General features: G+C 47.5%; 1 protein-coding gene across 1 annotated transcript in view; it reads left to right on the top strand.

Annotated features, from left to right (window-relative positions):
- The window catches only part of ttn.2 (titin, tandem duplicate 2), a 276,686-nt gene that overhangs the window by 219,044 nt on the left and 37,008 nt on the right, over positions 1 to 20,634 (top strand). Inside the window, 5 exon segments of the mRNA XM_051959375.1 lie at positions 81 to 17,174; positions 17,832 to 18,128; positions 18,777 to 19,364; positions 19,457 to 19,759; positions 19,848 to 20,144. Coding sequence (XP_051815335.1) covers positions 81 to 17,174; positions 17,832 to 18,128; positions 18,777 to 19,364; positions 19,457 to 19,759; positions 19,848 to 20,144 — 18,579 coding nt within the window.

Raw genomic sequence — 20,634 nt, 5'->3', positions numbered from 1 at the left:
CAGACCTCCCTCTAAAATAAAAAATAAAAAAACTACTCCTATCAACATCTATAAACTCATGTTTTTTTCATTTTCTTTAGATCCTCCTGGTCCTCCATCCAACCCCAGAATTACAGGCACCACAAAAACCACAGCCACGTTTGCCTGGGGCCGACCACACTACGATGGTGGTCTTGAAGTAGAGGGATACATTGTTGAGTACAAAAAGGAAGGGCATGATGATTGGGAGACAGAGATGCAATACCCACTGAAAGCAACTGAATATGTCATTGGTAAACTTCAGAAAGGAGGTAAATACCACTTCAGAGTCAGCGCTGTTAACTCTGAGGGAGTTGGTGAACCTGCAGAGGTTGAGAAAGTGACAGAACTTATTGACCAGGAGACGTTGCCAGACTTTGAGCTGGATGCTGAACTCCGAAGAACTCTAGTGGTCAGGTGTCGAGCTTCAATCCGCATGTTTGTCCCCATCAAGGGTCGCCCTGTCCCCGAAGTAACTTGGAGCAAAGATGACACCAACCTGAAAACACGTGCCCACATCGACACAACAGAATCCTATACTCTACTGGTTATTCCTGACTGCACCAGATACGATGCTGGAAAGTACAACCTCTGTCTAGAGAATGTTGCTGGAAAGAAGACTGGCTTTGTTAATGTTAAAGTTCTGGATTCACCAGGACCACCAGTGAACCTCAAACCTAGAGAGATTACTAAGAACAGTATCACACTTCAATGGGAAATTCCTATAATTGACGGTGGATCTAAGATTCATAACTACATTATTGAAAAGAGAGAGGCCACCAAGAAGGCCTACACAGTGCTTAGTACCACATGGCAGAAGTGCTCCTTCAAAATTCCAGACCTTGAGGAGGGAGCTTACTACTATTTCCGTGTCTCTGCTGAGAATGACCTGGGTGTAGGTGAGCCTGCTGAAACCCCTGAGCCAATCAGAGTGTCCCAGGCCCCCTCTGCACCAGAAAACTTGTATGTCACCGATGTGACTGCTGACAGTGCCAGCCTTGCATGGACAAAACCCATCCATGATGGTGGCAGCTTGATCACTGGATATGTCATTGAGGCCCAGAAGAAAGACACTGACCAGTGGGTCCATGTAACCACCATCAAGGCTCTGGACTACACTGTCACAGATCTGATTGAGGGTGCTGAATATACCTTCCGCATAATGGCAGTCAATGCATCAGGCAGGAGTGATCCCCGTGAGAGCAGACCCGCTATAATCAAAGAGCAGACTTCTGCTCCTGGGTTTGATCTACGTGGCGTCTATCAGAAGACTGTCATTGCTAAGGCAGGGGATCGTATTAAGGTGGAGATTCCAGTGCTGGGCAAACCCAGGCCTGTGGTTTCCTGGAAAAAGGGAAATGTTGCACTCAAAGAGACACAAAGAATCAACATTGAAACCACACCGACATCAACAATCCTCAACATCAGTGAGATCAAGAGAACAGATGGAGGCCAGTATTCCATGACTGGAAAAAACATGCTGGGAACAATGACAGAGACGATCACAGTCTTGGTCCATGACATTCCAGGTCCTCCCACTGGTCCCATTAAGCTGGACGAGGTCTCATGTGATTATGTTCTCATGTCCTGGGAGGCACCAGAGAATGATGGAGGCGTTCCTATCAACAACTATATTGTTGAGATGAGGGAGACTACTGGTACTTCATGGGTGGAGCTGGCAGCTACAGTGATCCGCACCACATTCAAGGCAGCTCGACTCACTACTGGAACCCAGTATCAGTTCCGTGTCAAGGCCCAGAACAGATATGGCATTGGACCATCTATTGTCTCTGAACCAGTGTTAGCTGCTTATCCATTTGACGTACCAAGTCAGCCTGGTACTCCTGTGGTCACATCTTTCAACAAAGATGCTATGACTCTTAGCTGGAACGAGCCATCCTCTGATGGAGGTAGTGCCATTCTAGGCTATCATGTGGACAGGAAAGAGAAAAACAGCATTCTCTGGCAGAAGATCAGCAAAGCTCTTGTTGTTGGTAATATCTTCAAATCAACAGGTCTCGTTGATGGAATAGTATATGAACACCGTGTCATTGCTGAAAACATGGCTGGTCTCAGCAAACCCAGTAAACCCTCTGAGCCCATGTATGCCTTGGATCCAGTTGACTCACCAGGCCGGCCTGTGGCACTGAATATCACCAGGCATGAGGTCACAGTGTCATGGACCAAACCAGAGGGCGATGGCGGATTTTCCATCACTGGATACACAGTAGAGAGGAGAGAGATGCCCAGTGGACGTTGGCTCAAAGCAAACTTCAACAACATTCTAGAGACTGTCTTCACAGTCAGTGGTCTGATTGAAGATGCAACCTATGAATTCCGTGTGTTTGCTAGAAACTCAGCCGGTGCCGTTAGTGCTCCATCTCAGTCATCAGAGGCAATCACATGCAGAGATGAAATTGAAGAGCCCAGGCTTGATGTTGACGCATCATATAGCAGCAATGTTGTTGTCATGGCAGGAGAGGTATTCAAACTGGAGGCCAATGTGACTGGCAGGCCAATCCCATCTCTTGTATGGACCAAAGAAGGAAAGGAACTTGTGGATACAGGCAAGCTAGAGATAAAGACGTCTGACTTCCACACAACTCTGGTGAACAAAGATTCACTGAGGAGGGATGGTGGTGCTTTCATTTTGACTGCCAGCAACCCTGGTGGTTTTGCAAAATTCACATTCAATGTCAAAGTGCTCGACAGACCTGGACCACCAGACTCCCTTACAGTAACAGATGTCACCGCTGAGAAATGTGTCCTTAACTGGCTGCATCCAACACATGATGGTGGTGCCAAGATTGAATACTTTATTATTCAGAGGCGTGAGACCAGTAGGCTGGCATGGACAAATGTGGCCACAGACCTTCAAGCCAACAGGTTCAAGGTCACCAAATTACTGAAGGGCAATGAGTACATTTTCAGAGTCATGGCTGTCAATAAGTATGGCATGGGTGAACCCCTGGAGTCTGAACCTGTCGTCTGTGCCAACCCATATGTTCCCAGTGACCCTCCCCAGCAGCCTGAAGTCACCACAATTACCAAGGACTCCATGGTTGTCTGCTGGGACCGCCCTGAACACGACGGAGGCAGCAGAATAAACACATACATAATTGAGAGGAGGGATAAGACTGGCCTACGCTGGGTGAAGTGCAACAAGAGGACTGTGACTGACTTGCGATTCAAGGTCTCTGGCCTCACACTAGGACACGAGTATGAATTCAGAGTTCTTGCTGAGAATAACGCTGGTCTAAGTCATCCTAGTCCTTCAAGTCCATTCTACAAAGCCATAGACACCATCTTCCAGCCTGGACCTCCAGGGAACCCCAGAGTACTGGACACAACTAAGTCCTCCATCACACTTGCCTGGAACAAGCCTGTCTATGACGGTGGTTCTGAAATCACTGGCTACATTGTGGAGACCTGCTTGCCTGAAGAGGATGAGTGGACAATTCACACACCCAAGAAGGGATGGACAGCCACTTCCTTCACCATCACCAACCTGAAGGAAAACCAAGAATATAAAATCAACATCTGTGCCACTAACTGTGAAGGAGTGGGAGAGCCAGCCGCTGTTCCTGGAACCCCGAAGGCTGAAGACAGACTACTTCCTCCAGAAATCGAACTTGGTGCAGAGCTACGTAAGGTGGTCTGCATCAGAGCCTGCAGCACACTCAGACTATTCGTACCTATCAAGGGCAGACCAGCACCTGAAGTAAAATGGTCAAGAGAGCATGGAGAATCCCTAGACAAGGCTAACATTGAAGTCACCCCATCATTCACCACTCTTCAGGTGGACAATGTTGACAGGTTTGATGGAGGTAAATACATGGTGACTGTGGAGAATGCCTCAGGAAGCAAGACGGCCTTTGTTAATGTCAGGGTGCTAGACACTCCTGGAGCGCCACAGAATCTGATCATCAAGGAGGTCACTAGAGATTCAGTTTCCCTTGTTTGGGATGCACCTCTCATTGATGGTGGTTCCAGGGTCCGCAACTACATTGTGGAGAAGCGCGAGTCAACTAGAAAAGCCTATTCCACTGTCTGCCCCAGTTGCCATAAATCCAGCTGGAAAATTGGAGACCTGGAAGAAGGAAAGATGTACTCCTTTAGAATCCTGGCTGAGAATGAATATGGCATTGGCCTCCCAGTAGAGACTCTTGAACCAATTAAAGTGTCAGAGAAGCCTCTACCACCAGGCAAAGTGTCTCTTCGTGAGGTTACCGGCACCAGTGTCACATTGACTTGGGAAAAGCCTGACCATGATGGTGGAAGCAGAATCACAGGCTATATCGTTGAGATGCAGGGTAAAGGTAGCGAGAAATGGACCCAGGTCATGGTGGTGAAGACCAATGAGGCTCAAGTAACTGGCCTTACACAGGGAGAGGAATATATGTTCCGCATCTCAGCCACCAACGAAAAGGGAGTTAGTGATCCGCGTCCTCTTAGCGTGCCTGTTGTGGCTAAAGACTTGGTCATCTCACCAACCTTTAAACTGCTTTTCAGTACGTTCAGTGTGCTGGCAGGAGATGACGTGAAGATAGATGTACCATATGCTGCCTGCCCAAAAGCTACAGCGACATGGCTCAAAGATGGTGCTGTTCTCAAGGAGACAACAAGAGTTAATGCTGAAGCCACTGACAAAAGTCTTCTCTTGATCATCAAGGAGGCTTGCAGAGATGATGTAGGCACATACACAGTCAAGCTTACCAACACAGCGGGAGAGGCATCTACGGATATCAGTGTTGTTGTATTAGATAAGCCTGGTCCTCCAGCTGGCCCAATTAAACTGGATGAGGTCACTGCTGACAGTGTAGTCCTGTCCTGGAATCCACCACATTATGATGGCGGTTGCACCATCAACAATTACATTGTTGAGAAGAGAGACACATCCACAACAAACTGGCAGATTGTGTCAGCTACAGTGGCCAGAACTACCATCAAGGCAGCCCGTCTGAAGACTGGCTCCGAGTACCAGTTCAGGATTGCTGCAGAGAACAGATATGGAAAGTCCTCCGCCCTCCTTTCTGAAGCTATTGTTGCACAGTATCCATTCGAAGTGCCCAGTTCACCACGTTCTGTTGTGGTCCAGTCAGCCACCAAGGAGACTATGGTGGTTGTATGGGAGAAACCCAGCAATGATGGTGGAAGCAAAATTCTAGGCTACCACTTAGAGCTTAAAGAGAGAAACAGTATACTATGGGTAAAACAGAACAAGCAACTTATCCCAGAGACCAGATTCAAAGTTATTGGCCTTGAGGAGGGTATCGAGTATGAATTCAGAGTCTATGCTGAGAACATTGTTGGCCTCAGCAAAGCTAGCAAACTGAGTGAAATGCAAGTGGCCAGAGATCCTTGCGACAGAGCAGGAAAACCGGAGGCCGTCATTGTCACAAGAAGCAAAGTGACACTCAGATGGACCAAACCAGAGTATGATGCCGGCATTAAGATCACAGGTTATGTAGTTGAGAAGAAGGAAGGAACTGGTCGCTGGATGAAGGCCAGTTTCACCAACATCATTGAGACAGAATTTGTTGTTACAGGACTTATTGAAGATCAGGTTTATGAGTTCCGCGTTATTGCCAGAAATGCAGCAGGTGTCTTCAGCCTGCCATCTGATTCTACTGGAGCCATCACTGCTAAGGATGAAGTGGATCCACCCAAAATTGACTTGGAAGCCAAGTACTCCCAGGCTGTGGTGGTAAATGCTGGAGAGACATTTAAGCTTGAGGCTGCTATTTATGGTAAACCTGTTCCCACAGTGCACTGGCTGAAGGAGGGCAAAGAGATTGCTGAAGCAGCTCGCTTAGAGCTAAAGAACACAGACTTTACAGCTTGTATAGTTGTTAAGGAAGCTATCCGTGTTGATGGAGGTCAGTACACTTTATTGGTGAAGAATGTAGGAGGAGAGAAGTCTGTTAACATTAATGTTAAGGTCCTGGATAGGCCAGGCCCGCCTGAGGGCCCCATCTCCATCTATGGAGTCACCAATGAGAAATGTTCCATTTCCTGGAAGCCTCCCTTGCAAGATGGAGGCAGCGATGTTTCCCATTACATTGTTGAAAGAAGGGAAACCAGCAGACTGGTTTGGACGGTAGTTGAACCAAAAGTTCAGACACTAAACCTGAAGATCACCAAACTTCTTCCTGGTAATGAGTACATCTTCAGAGTGATTCCAGTCAACAAATATGGAGTTGGTGAGCCTCTGGAATCCGAGTCAATGATTGCCAGAAATCCATTTGTTACTCCCAGCCCACCAACAGAGGCAGAAGTCTCCACAATCACCAAGGACTCCATGGTGGTCACCTGGGAGAGACCAACTAATGATGGTGGCAGTCCCATCCAGGGATATGTTGTGGAGAAACGTGACAAAGATGGTGTGAGATGGACCAGGTGCAACAAGCGCAATGTGAGTGAGCTACGCTTCAGAGTGACAGGACTTCTTGAAAACCATAGCTATGAATTCAGAGTATCTGCCGAAAACGCAGCCGGAGTTGGCACACCTAGTGCACCAACAATGTACTACAAAGCACTTGATCCTATCTTCAAACCAGGACCACCAAACAACCCCAAGGTGGTTGACACGTCCAGGTCCACTGTTTCCATGACTTGGGGCAAACCCATCTATGACGGTGGCTGTGAGATTCAGGCTTACATAGTTGAGGCATGTAATGGGGCATCGGATGAGTGGTTTATGTGCACTCCTCCCACTGGTGTCACAGACACTAAGTTTACAGTGAAAAAGCTTCTGGAGAAGCATGAGTATCAATTTAGAGTTTGCGCAATCAACAAAGTTGGCGTTGGTGAGCATGCTGATGTTCCTGGAAAAATTCTTATGGAGGAGAAGCTTGAGGCTCCTGATCTTGACCTGGATGCCGATATGAGAAAGATGATCAACATCAGATCAGCAAGTACTCTGAGGCTCTTTGTTCCCGTGAGAGGTCGTCCAGCTCCTGAGGTGAAATGGGGCAAAGCTGAGGGTGAGATTAAGGAAACAGCACAAATTGACAATACAGGCAGCTACGCTTCACTTGTCATTGAGAATGTTGACAGATTTGACAGTGGCAAGTATACACTGACTGCAGAAAATGCAAGCGGGGCGAAGTCGGTCTTCATTAGTGTCAGAGTCCTGGACTCCCCCAGTCCTCCAACTAATTTCATAGTGAAAGAGATTACCAAGAATTCTGTCACACTCACATGGGAGCCTCCACTTCTTGATGGTGGTTCAAAGATTAAGCATTATATTGTTGAAAAACGTGAGAGCACAAGGAAGGTTTATTCTCCCATAACCACCTGCAACAGGATGTCATGGAAAGTTGAGCCTCTTCCAGAGGGCGGAATCTTCTTCTTCAGAGTTCTGGCTGAGAATGAGTATGGCGTGGGTCTCCCTGCTAAAACCTTAGAGCCAATTAAAATATCTGAGAAACCTCAACCACCTGGCAAGGTCAGCGTTATTGACGTTACTCATAGCACTGTAACTCTAACCTGGGAGAAGCCTGAACATGACGGAGGCAGTAGAATCAGTCACTATGACATTGAACTGGCTCCTAAGGACAGTGAAGCTTGGTCTGTGTGTGCTAGTGTAAAGGCACTTGAGACAGTGGTGACAAACCTTCTCAAGGGAGAAGAATACCAGTTCAGAGTTGTGGCTGTAAATGACAAGGGAAAAAGTGACCCAAGACAATTGGCCCAGACAGTTGTAGCAAAGGACCTTGTAATTGAGCCCACTGTTCGACCGAAAGTTAGCACCTACAGTGTCCAGGTGGGGTATGACCTTAAGATAGAGGTCCCAATTGCTGGTCATCCAAAGCCAACCATCACATGGACCAAGGATGGAGCAGCCCTTAAACAGACTACCAGAGTCAATGTCACAGACTTGGCACATCACACCACTCTCACCATAAAGGATGCCACCAGAGAGGATGGAGGTATGTACAGTATCAATATTGTCAATGCCCTTGGTTCCAAGGATGCCACTATTGAAGTGATCACTCTTGACAAACCAGGACCACCAACAGGCCCTGTCAAGTTGGATGATATCAGTGCTGAGAGCATCACTCTTAGCTGGGAACCTCCTACATATACAGGTGGCTGTCCGATCTCCAATTATGTGGTAGAGAAGAGAGACACAACCACAACTAACTGGGTGGTCGTGTCTGCCACTGTGGCCAGATCCACACTCAAAGTAGGTAATCTGAAGACAGGCGCTGAGTACCAATTCCGAATCTATGCAGAGAATAGATATGGAAAGAGCTACGCCATTGATTCAGAGCCTGTTGTGGCACAGTATCCATTCCAGGAGCCTGGCCCACCAGGAACACCATTTGTGTCTTCATACACCAAAGACTACATGGTGGTTGAGTGGCACAAACCCCCATCTGACGGCGGTAGTGCCATCTTGGGCTATCACTTGGAAAGGAAAGAAAAGAACAGTATCCTCTGGACCAAGATCAACAAGATGCTCATCCAAGACTGCAGATTCAAATCTGCTCCTCTGGAAGAAGGCATTGAGTATGAGTACAGAGTCTATGCTGAGAACATAGTTGGCATCGGAAAGTGCAGCAAAGTATCTGAGGTTTATGTTGCCCGTGACCCATGTTATCCTCCTGGCCGTCCTGAGGCAGTGATTGTGACCAGGCATTCTGTGATGCTGAGGTGGACTGCCCCAGAGTATGATGGTGGAAGCCTCATTACTGGCTATGTAGTGGAAAAACGTGACCTTCCTGAAGGAAAGTGGATGAAGGCTAGCTTCGCCAATGTTATTGAACATGAATTCACAGTTACTGGCCTGACAGAAGACAGTAAATATGACTTCAGGATAATTGCAAGAAATGCAGCTGGTGCTGTCAGCAAACCCTCTGAGACAACAGGATCCATAACAGCCAAGGATGAAGTTGACCCACCCAAGTGTGAGACAGATCCTATGTACAACCAGACTATTGTTATCAGTGCTGGAGAGACTTTCACTCTGGAGGCCAGCATGGAAGGAAAGCCCATCCCAACAGCTCAATGGTTTAAGGGAGACGTTGAAGTTGAAAACTCAGCAAGAGCTGAGATCAAAAACACAGATTTTAAAGCTTTGCTCATTGTGAAGGATGCCATCAGAGTGGATGGTGGTCAGTACATGCTGGTTCTGACGAATGTGGCTGGAACAAAGACTGTCCCATTCAGTGTGAAGGTTCTGGACAGACCAGGCCCCTCAGAGGGACCTCTTACTGTTAGCAATGTTACAGAGGAGAAATGTTCACTGTCATGGCTGCCACCTAGACACGATGGAGGAGCTAGCGTTTCCCACTACATCATTCAGAAGAGAGAAACCAGTCGCTTAGCATGGACGGTAGTCTCCAGTGACTGTGGAGCTACAATGTTCAAGGTTACCAAACTACTGAAAGGCAACGAGTACATCTTTAGAATCATGGCCGTTAATAAATATGGTGTAGGTGAGCCTCTTGAATCAGCACCAGTTATCATGAGAAATCCATTTGTTCCTCCTGGCTCTCCTAAGGAACTTGAGATCACCAACATCACCAGAGATTCCATGACGGTCTGCTGGAACCGCCCAGACACCACAGGAGGCAGTGACATCGTTGGTTACATTGTTGAGAAGAGAGACAGAGCTGGAGTGAGGTGGACCAAGTGCAACAAACGCAGAGTGACCGATTTGCGTTTCAGAGTAACTGGGCTGACTGAGGACCATGAGTATGAATTCAGGCTATCTGCTGAGAATGCAGCAGGAGTTGGCAACCCAAGCCCACCAACACCCTACCTCAAAGCCTGTGATCCCACCTTTGAACCTGGCTGTCCCACCAATGCACATGTGGTTGACACTACTAAAGACTCTGTCAGTCTGGCTTGGCATAGGCCTATCTATGACGGTGGATGTGAAATTCAAGGGTATGCTGTGGAAATTACCAAGGCTGACGAGGAGGAATGGACCATATGCACCCCACCCTCTGGAGTTAACGCTACCAAGTTTACCATCAAAAAGTTGATTGAACACCAAGAATACAAGGTACGTGTCTGTGCCATCAATAAGCTGGGTGTCGGTGAGCCCACAGAGATCCAAGGAGTTGTGAAACCTATGGACAAGATTGATCCTCCAGAAATGATTCTGGATTCAGAGCTCAGGAAGGGAATAGTTGTCCGTGCAGGAGGCTCCATGAGAATCTGCATTCCATTCAAGGGTCGTCCTGCTCCTGAGATAAACTGGGCCAAAGAAGATGGAGAACTGCCCAGTAAAGCTCAGATTGAGACAGGGGAAGACTACACACAGCTCTCCATTGACATATGTGACAGATTTGATGCTGGAAAATACATCCTCAACTTAGAAAACAGTGCTGGCACCAAATCAGCCTTTGTCTCTGTTAAAGTCCTGGACACTCCAGGGGCTCCTTTAAATCTAACTGTAAAAGACATTACAAGGCAAAGTGTCACTCTCACCTGGGAGCCTCCTCTTATTGATGGTGGTGCAAGAATCAAGAATTATCTGGTAGAGAAGCGTGAGTCCACCAGGAAGGTTTACTCCAATGTAGACAACAAATGCACAAAGACAAGCTATCGCATCACTGGCCTCACAGAGGGAACTATCTATTACTTCAGAGTCTTGGCAGAGAATGAGTTTGGTGTGGGACAGCCAGCCGAGACAGAAGACTCAGTTAGGACCTCTGAGCCGCCTCTGTCGGTGGGTAAGGTTACTTTGACTGAAGTGACAAAAACCACTGCTTCACTCTCCTGGGAGAAGCCAGATCATGATGGAGGCAGCAGGATCATGGGATACTATATTGAAATGCAACCTGTGGGATCAGAGGAATGGGTGGTGGCCACCACAACCAAAACTTGTGAGGGCACTGTCCAGGGCCTCAGTGCAGGTCACGAGTACCTGTTTAGAGTATCAGCCTTCAATGAGAAGGGCAAGAGTGACCCCAGACCTCTGGCTGCACCTGTCACTGCTAAAGATGTGACTGTCGAGCCTGGCTTCAAGATGAGATTCAACACTTTTAGTTTACAGAACGGTGAGGATCTGAAGATCGAGATTCCAGTGATTGGACGCCCAGTTCCCAAGGTTGAATGGAAGAAAGATGGACAAGCTCTTAAGGAGACAACCAGACTAAATGTATCTAGCACACTGTCATCTACTAAGCTGTGCATCAAAGATGCCAATAAGGAAGACTCTGGTAAATACACTGTCACAGCCACCAGTAGCATTGGAACAGCCACAGAAGAGATCACTGTTATCATTCTCGATAAGCCTGGACCACCTACAGGCCCTGTGAAGATCGAGGAGGTGAGTTCTAATTATGTCACTTTGTCCTGGGAGGCACCAGAGTACACTGGAGGCTGTCAAATCAACAACTACATTGTGGAGAAAAGAGACACTACCACGACAGCATGGCAGATTGTGTCTGCTACAATTGCCAGAACAACTATTAAAATCACCAAATTGAAGACTGGCACTGAGTACCAGTTCAGAGTGTCTGCTGAGAATCGGTATGGAAAGAGTTCTGCCATCGTCTCTCCTGCTGTCATTGCTCAGTATCCATTCAGTGAGCCCGCAGCCCCAGGAGCACCAATTATTGCTGCTGCAACCAAGGATAACATGGTTGTTGAGTGGAAACCTCCCACCAACAATGGAGGCAGTCCTATCCTGGGCTATCATCTTGAGAGAAAGGAGAGGAACAGCCTGCTGTGGACCAAACTCAACAAGCTTCTAATCCCAGATGCACGTTTCAAGACCACAGAACTGGAAGAAGGCATCGAGTATGAATTCAGAGTTTATGCAGAGAACATCGCAGGTCTCAGTACAGCTAGCAAGGTCTCTGAGAGTACGGTAGCCAGGGATCCTTGCGACCCACCGGGAACTCCTGAGGCAATTGAAATCACCAGAAACCACGTGACACTCCAGTGGACCAGGCCTCAATATGATGGAGGCAGTGCAATCACGGGCTATGTGATTGAGAGGAGGAAGCACCCAGATAATCGCTGGATGAAGGCCAGCTTCACTAACATCATTGATACCCAGTTCACACTCACTGGTCTGACCGAGGACTGTGTTTATGAGTTCAGGGTCATTGCCAAGAATGCTGCTGGCATCTCCAGCCATCCCTCTGAGAGCACGGGAGAAATCACTGCCAAAGATGAAATCGAGGCTCCGGCAGCCACCGTGGATTCTAAATTCAAGGATCTGACTGTGGTTCATGCTGGTGAAACATTTGTCATCGATGCTGACTACACTGGCAAACCTCTTCCTGAGGCCATTTGGTTAAAAGATGGAAAGGAGATTGACAAAACAACACCGAGAATGGAGATCAAGACCACACTTACACGTACCATCCTGACAGTCAAGGACTGCATCAGAGTGGATGGTGGCCACTTTGTCCTCAAGCTTGTCAATGTGGGAGGAGTAAAGATGGTCCCTGTTAGTGTTAAAGTTCTGGATAGACCTGGTCCTCCCGATGGCCCACTGGAGGTTAAAGGTGTCACAGCTGAGAAATGTTATCTGCACTGGAGCCATCCTTCACACGACGGTGGAGCTAGCATCTCTCACTACATCATTGAGAAGCGAGAAACCAGCCGTTTGTCGTGGACCATGGTTGAGCCCAAGATCCAAGCAATCAGTTACAAAATCACCAAACTGCTTCCTGGAAATGAATACATCTTTAGGGTCACTGCTGTCAATAAATACGGTGTTGGTGAGCCTTTGGAATCAGAGCCGGTTATTGCTCGTAACCCTTTCACCACTCCCAGTGCCCCATCCACTCCAGAGGCCAGTGCCATCACCAGGGACTCTATAGTACTCACCTGGGAGAGGCCTGAGAATAACGGAGGAGCTGAGATTGAAGGATATGTTCTTGAAAAACGTGACAAAGATGGCATCAGATGGACTAAGTGCAACAAGAAGAGGCTGAATGATCTGAGATTCAGATGCACTGGTCTCACAGAGGGCCACTCTTATGAGTTCAGGGTGTCGGCTGAAAATGCTGCTGGTGTGGGAAAGCCTAGTGCACCAACTCCATACATCAAGGCCTGCGATGCCACTTATCCACCAGGACCTCCAAATAACCCAAAAGTCACCGAACATTCAAGCACCACAGTCTCCCTGTGCTGGTCTAGGCCTATCTATGATGGTGGAGCAGCAATCAGTGGATATATTGTTGAAATGAAGGAAGCAGCAGACGACGAATGGATCATCTGCACACCACACACTGGTGTCCAAGCCACTCACTACACCGTCAAGAAACTGAAGGAGAATGCAGAGTACAACTTCCGCATCTGTGCCGTTAACTGTGAGGGAGTAGGAGAGCATGTGGACTTGCCTGGGTCCGTGATCGCTGCAGAGAAGCTGGAGGCTCCAGAAGTTGAACTGGATGCCGATCTGAGAAAGATGGTCAATGTTCGTGCTACTGCCACCCTGCGTTTGTTTGTGACTATTAGAGGAAAGCCTGAGCCTGAGGTCAGATGGTCAAAGGCCGATGGCACTCTGAATGAACGTGCTCAGATTGAAGTGACAAGCTCTTACACCATGCTAGTCATTGAGAATGTTGACAGATTTGATACAGGCAAATATGTGCTGACTCTCGAGAATCTCAGCGGCTCTAAGTCTGCCTTCATCAATGTCAGAGTTCTGGACTCCCCCAGTGCTCCTACCAACCTGGAGGTGAAAGATGTGAAGAGGAATTCTGTCTCGCTATCCTGGGAGCCTCCTCTCATTGATGGCGGGGCTAAAATATCTCACTATATTGTGGAGAAGAGAGAGCAGAAGAGAATGGCTTTCACCAGTGTTTGCACCAACTGTGTGAGGAACTCTTACATTATTTCTGACCTGCAGGAGGGAGGCAGATACTATTTCCGTGTGCTGGCTGTGAATGAGCTGGGAGTAGGTCTGCCTGCCTCCACAGATCAAGTAAAGGTGTCTGAGGCTCCTTTGCCCCCTGGTAAGATTGTCCTGGTCGATGTGACTCGTCATACTGTCACGCTTTCCTGGGAGAAACCCGATCACGATGGAGGCAGCAAGATTACAAACTATATTGTGGAGATGCAACCCAAGGGAGATGACAAATGGACCGTGTGCAGTGAAGTCAAAGCACTGGAAGCAACTATTGAGGGACTCACAACTGGAGAAGAATATTCCTTCAGGGTGATTGCCGTTAATGACAAGGGCAGGAGCGATGCTAAGCCTTTGGCTGCATCTGTGGTGGTAAAGGACATTACAATGGAGCCTATCATCAACCTGTTGTTCAACACATATAGTGTAAAATCAGGAGATGACCTGAAAATTGATGTTCCATTTAAAGGCAGACCTCAGCCTGAGGTGTCCTGGAAGAAAGACGGCCAGGTGCTTAAGCAGACAACTAGAGTAAATGTTGTCACTTCCAAGACCTCATCAAAGATTGTCATCAAGGATGCCACCAAAGAGGATGTGGGAAAGTATGAAATTACACTGACTAACTCAGTTGGCACCAAGACAGGTGAAATCTCTGTCATAATCCTGGACAAACCCGGACCGCCTAGCAACATTAAGGTGGATGAGGTGAGCGCTGACTTCATCTGTCTGTCCTGGGATCCTCCAACGTACGATGGTGGTTGCCAGATTAACAACTATGTGGTGGAGAAGAGAGACACAACCACTACCACATGGCAAATTGTTTCAGCTACGGTAGCCAGGACATCGATAAAAGTTTCACGTCTCACTCAGGGAACAGAGTACCAGTTCCGCATTGCCGCTGAAAACCGCTACGGCAAGAGCCATGCCGTCGATTCAGCTCCTGTTGTTGCTCAGTATCCATTTGAACCTCCCGGTTCTCCAACCAACCTCCATGTTGCCCATGCCACCAAGACTGGTATGCTTGTGGTGTGGGGCAGACCTGCCAGTGATGGTGGAAGTCCTGTCATTGGATACCACGTCGAGTGCAAAGACCAAAGCAGCATCCTGTGGACCAAGGTCAACAGAGGTCTGCTGGCTGAGACCCAGTTTAAGATGACCGGCATCGAGGAAGGCCTGCAGTATCAGTTCAGAGTCTATGCTGAGAATATTGCAGGCATCGGTCCATGCACTAAGGCCAGTGAGCCTGTGGCAGCCAGGGATCCGTGTGAGCCTCCACATAACCTCAGAGTCACAAATATTACCAGAACCTCAGTTTCCCTGTTCTGGGAAAAACCAGAGTATGACGGTGGAGTTAAAATTACAGGCTACATTGTTGAGCGTAAAGAACTTCCCAACGGTCGCTGGCTGAAATGCAACTTCACCAATCTACAAGACACCTACTTTGATGTCACAGGCCTCACAGAAGATGTCCAGTATGACTTCCATGTCATTGCTAAGAACTCTGCAGAGCTGTTGAGTGTTCCTTCAGAAACCACTGGTCCTGTCACTGTCAAGGATGATGTGGACCCTCCCACCATCATCCTGGAAGATAAATTCAGGCAGTTGGTTGTCATAAAGGCTGGAGATATTATCAGAGTTGATGCCGAAATTACGGGGCGTCCTTTGCCAGTTGTTTCGTGGTCTAAGGATGGAAAGGAGATTGAGGCCAAGGCCAGGTGTGAAATCACCTCCACCAACTTTGCCACCACCCTGATTGTCAGAGATGCTATCAGGAGGGACTCTGGTCAGTATGTCCTTACTCTGCATAATGTAGCGGGAACCAGGTCTGTGGCTATCAACTGTAAAGTTCTGGACAGACCTGGACCTGCCTCAGGACCTCTGGCAGTATCTGGCCTCACAGCAGAGAAGTGCACTCTAACATGGGGACCTCCTCAGGAGAATGGCGGTGCTGAGATCCTGCACTACATTGTGGAAAAACGTGAGACCAGTCGCCTCGCCTGGACTCTCATCTATGGTGACATGAAAGCAACTACCTGCAAAGTGACTAAGCTGCTCAAAGGAAACGAGTACATCTTCAGAGTCAGAGGAGTCAATAAATATGGAGATGGTGAGGCCTTGGAGAGTGAGGCAACAAAGGCTGTGGATCCATTCACAGTGCCTGCAGCTCCCACTAGTGTCCAGGTCACCTCAGTCACCAGTGAGGCAATGACCATCTGCTGGGAAAGACCAGTTTCTGATGGTGGCAGCAGTATCTCTGGTTATGTCATTGAAAAGCGAGAGAAGACTGGCCTCCGCTGGTGCCGTGTCAACAAGAAACCCGTTTATGACCTCAGAGTTAAAGCTTCACACCTTCGTGAGGGTTGTGAATACGAGTACCGAGTGTTTGCAGAGAATGCGGCTGGCCTCAGTGCTCCGAGCATTGCCTGCCCGCTCACCAAGGCCGAAGACCCTCAGTTCCTGCCTTCACCTCCTGCTAAGCCCAAGATTGTGGACTCTACAAAAACTACAGTCACCCTCTCCTGGAATAAGCCACTCTTTGATGGTGGAGCGCCTGTGACTGGTTACAGAGTCGAATACAGAAAGACATTAGATGACGAATGGATTGTTGGAGTCCAGAACACCAAGAACACAGAGTTCACAGTGGTAGGATTGACACCTGGGGCTGAATATGTGTTTGTTGTCAAGTCCATCAACAAGATTGGTGTCAGTGAGTCCAGTCCCGAGTCAGACAAACAGGTTGCCAAAGAAAGAGAGGAGGAGCCCATCTTTGACATCAGCAATGAGATGAGGAAAACTCTTATTGTACGCGATGGCAGCTCATTCACCATGACAGTACCATTCCGAGGCAAACCCATCCCCAGCGTTACTTGGACTAAGCCTGACGTTGACCTCAGAGTCCGTGCTGTCATCGATACCACAGACACCTTCACCTCCATCACCTTAGAGAAAGCAACTCGCAACGACTCTGGAAAATACACGGTTACCTTGTCCAGTGTAGCCGGAACCTCTTCCCTGACACTGAATGTCCGTGTCCTTGACTCACCCGGACCACCTGCCCATGTAGAGGTCAAGGAAGTGACAAAGACCTCTGCTACAGTCACCTGGGACACTCCTGAGAATGAGGGAGGAGGACCAGTCAAGAACTACCTTGTTGATTTCCGCGAGGCCAGCAAGAAAGGCTGGACGCGGTTGACTGACACCTGCCACAGACTGACGTACAAAGTGACAGATCTGCAGGAGGGAGGAGTCTACTACTTCAGAGTGACAGGCGAGAATGAGTATGGAGTTGGTGTTCCTGCTGAGACCAAAGAGGGAACCAAGATCACAGGTACTGAATTTAAGTTGGTAACATTAGCTGTATATAATGCATAATGCACATTTGGAAGTGCCACATTAGGAAACATTAATTGAAATTGTGCCAGTGTTAGGGTTAGGGTTAGGGTTATTGTCAATTGAGATGCTGTTGGCTTTTTCAAGAAGAGTTCATGAGCTACTTGAGAGAGCACCTTGGGAACACATTTTCTGGCAGCAAACACTGAAGTCACTAACCATATTCTATTCCTGTTTTTTTGCTGCCTTTACCATGCCATGAAACTGGCCCATACCAGATACATGAATGAGTCATTTCAACTGACCAATCAAAAATAGTTCCTGAATCGAGATAGTCTTTTTTGTTGTGCCATTTTTCTCCCATCTTTTCAAGGTGTATTTAGTCATTGACAAACAAATGGTTTTGCTTCAAGTTCGCAACTTCTACTTCTTCTAGTAGAAGTTCTTCTTCTAGACTTACTGCCATGTGTATCGTAAACTATAGTGTCACCTTCTGACATCACTACACATCATAGTTTATTTCCTCCAGAGCAGTTAATGGAAAGAACACTAGTTCACATTTTCATTGTTCTTTTGTCAGCTATTGCTACTTTTATTGGTGTACGAGAGAGTACCTGATTATTAAAATAAAAACCGATATGTCTTCTTCCTCCAGAAAAACCAAGTCCCCCACCCAAACTCGGTGTGACAGATGTAAGCAAAGAGAGTGTGTCCTTGGCGTGGGCCAAGCCAGAACAAGATGGAGGCAGCAGAATTACTGGCTACCTGGTAGAAGCACTGGAGAAAGGCCAGGAGAAGTGGGTCAAGTGTGGTGTAACCAAGTTCATCCACTTCACAGTGTCAGGTCTGAGAGAGAATGCAGAGTACTTCTTCAGGGTCAAGGCTGAGAACCATGCTGGATTCAGTGATGCTAAGGAGATGGTCATACCTGTAGTGGTGAAAGACCAGCTTGGTAAGTTACAAACTGATGATCAGATTCAGCATTAGTGTGAAAGAAATGCACAAGAAAAAAAAGTCACAAATTAACTGTAATTATTGGATATAATCGTAAAATGACTTGTCAATTCAAATATACAGTAGGCTATTTTTCATTGGAGAAGGGTGGCTTGAACCTTTGAACCTGTTCTGTCTGCAAGAGCAGTCATTGTTGAAGCACTTTCAGGGATGTTTTGAAGGGAGAAAGAGGTATAGACTAGGTACTTCTGACGGACTGAAAAACTGCTATGTGGGTCCTGACACTGACAACACAAACTATTTGTCAGCTCTCTCGAGGTCCTCATCGAGTAGCAGCCTTCTCCTCGCTAACATCGTCGTCTTCAATGTGAAATCGACCATATAAGTTACTGACAAACAGCCATTGCTCTATTTTTATGTGCTCATATTTTGGAGCTATTTGTTTTTGGGGATTGCCATTGCATTCAATGCTTGCTATGGAAACCAAAAAAAAACTCTGAGGGACCAATTAGGGGGCTGTTTCTCTAAAAGTTTGGGCCACCTCGCCCCTGAGTTCCTGCATATGATGAGGTTATCATCCATACCTAACATTAGACCTATTTTCTCCAATTTAAACCCTCATTGTTGCTTTTTTCTTCTTCTCCAGAATCTCCTGAGATCGACATGAAGGACTTCCCCCACAACACAGTATATGTTAGAGCTGGATCCACTCTCAAGTGTGAGATCCCGCTGATGGGCCGTCCTTTGCCTAAAGTCACTCTGTCCAAGGACAATGTGCTGCTCAAGTCTACAATGAGGTTCAACTCTGAGGTTACCCCCGACAGCATCAAGATCATTCTGCGGGAGAGCATAGCTGGAGACTCTGGACGCTATGACATCACTGCCTCCAACTCCAGTGGAACTACCAAGTCGTTTGTGAACATTGTAGTTCTGGACCGGCCTAGCGCCCCACTTGGACCCGTGGAGCTGTTTGACGTCACAGAGGACAGTGTAAGCTTGAAGTGGCTCCCGCCAGCATATGATGGTGGCAGTCCCATCACCAACTACATCCTCCAGAAGAGAGAGACGACGACAGCCAACTGGATGGACGTGTCTTCTGCTGTTGCCCGCTGCACCGTGAAAATCATGAAGCTGACCACTGGCCTGGAGTACCAGTTCAGAATTAGGGCTGAGAACAGATACGGCATCAGCGAGCACACCGACTCTCCCACTGTCACTGTTAGCCTCCCTTACAGTAAGCACTCTTGTTTTGCTTTGCTTCACATGCTGTATTTTTACCTCTGTCTTTCATTGTTCCTCCTTTAAACTCTCCCTTTTTTCCACAAGCAATTCCGGATGCTCCATCAACTCCAGAAATTACTGCTGTCACCAGGGAGACCATCACTGTGGCCTGGAAGGAACCCAAGTCAGATGGAGGCAGCCACGTGTTTGGCTACCACCTTCAGATGAAAGACAGGAACAGCATCCTTTGGCAAAGAGTTAACAAAATGGTGATCCGTGCTACACACTTCAAGGTCACCAACATAAATGCTGGACTCATTTATGAGTTCAAGGTGGCAGCAGAGAATGCTGCAGGAATCAGTGCTTTTAGCAAGGTGTCTGATGCAGTGCTGGCAATTGATGCCTGTGGTAAGTGGAGAATTCCTGTACCAATGTAGGAAATCTGATTTTTACTAGAATCATTATTTAATGAGTTTTTCACAATGTTTTCGTGCAGAGCCGCCGACCAACCTGCGCATCAGCGACATCACTAAGAACACCATTAGCCTGGCCTGGCAGAAGCCCAACTACGATGGCGGATCCCCAGTCACTGGCTACATCATCGAGAAGAGAGAGGGTGTTAAAACCAAGTGGTCCAAGGCTAACCTAACCAATATCACGGACACCCGCTTCACTGTGACTGGCCTGACCCAGGACGAGATATATGAGTTCAGAGTCATGGCCAAGAACGCAGTTGGATCGGTCAGCAATCCATCCATGACTGCTGGACCAGCAACCTGCGTGGACACCTATGGTACATCTTCATTGTTTTTATTCCAAACTGCTGAGACACCACAGTAATCTACACTTTTTGCCATCTTCTGAGAATTTATCCACCAAACAACTTTTTCAGAAACTATTTGGCATTTAAAAGACCTGCTGCTTGTAGCCCCATTTTATATGCAGGTCTCATCACTGCAACATCTCAGTATCGGCCTTGGCCAGTTACCGAGAAGTAAACAACAGTGAAGTGAACAACTGATTAAAGAAACATGAGTGTAATTTTGATGGTCACCAGAACATAAAAGCTGCAGGCATAAAATCTCCGGTCAAATGAATCTCCGGTCAAATGTTCCCATAACAAGGATTAAGAAGTGTTGTTCCCTACAGCTTGTATGTCTACCACATATTTTCACAACACCGTGCTTGGTGAGTGGAGTGACACATGATTGGCTGAATGTTTCCCTGATGTGGTTGGACTTACCACAGCTGCTGTCTTTTGACATTACTGACTTCTCCCATAG

The sequence above is a fragment of the Acanthochromis polyacanthus genome, chromosome 14, assembly GCF_021347895.1.
Source record: "Acanthochromis polyacanthus isolate Apoly-LR-REF ecotype Palm Island chromosome 14, KAUST_Apoly_ChrSc, whole genome shotgun sequence".
Classification (NCBI taxonomy): Eukaryota; Metazoa; Chordata; class Actinopteri; family Pomacentridae; genus Acanthochromis; species Acanthochromis polyacanthus.
This window is presented reverse-complemented; position numbering and strand designations above follow the sequence as displayed.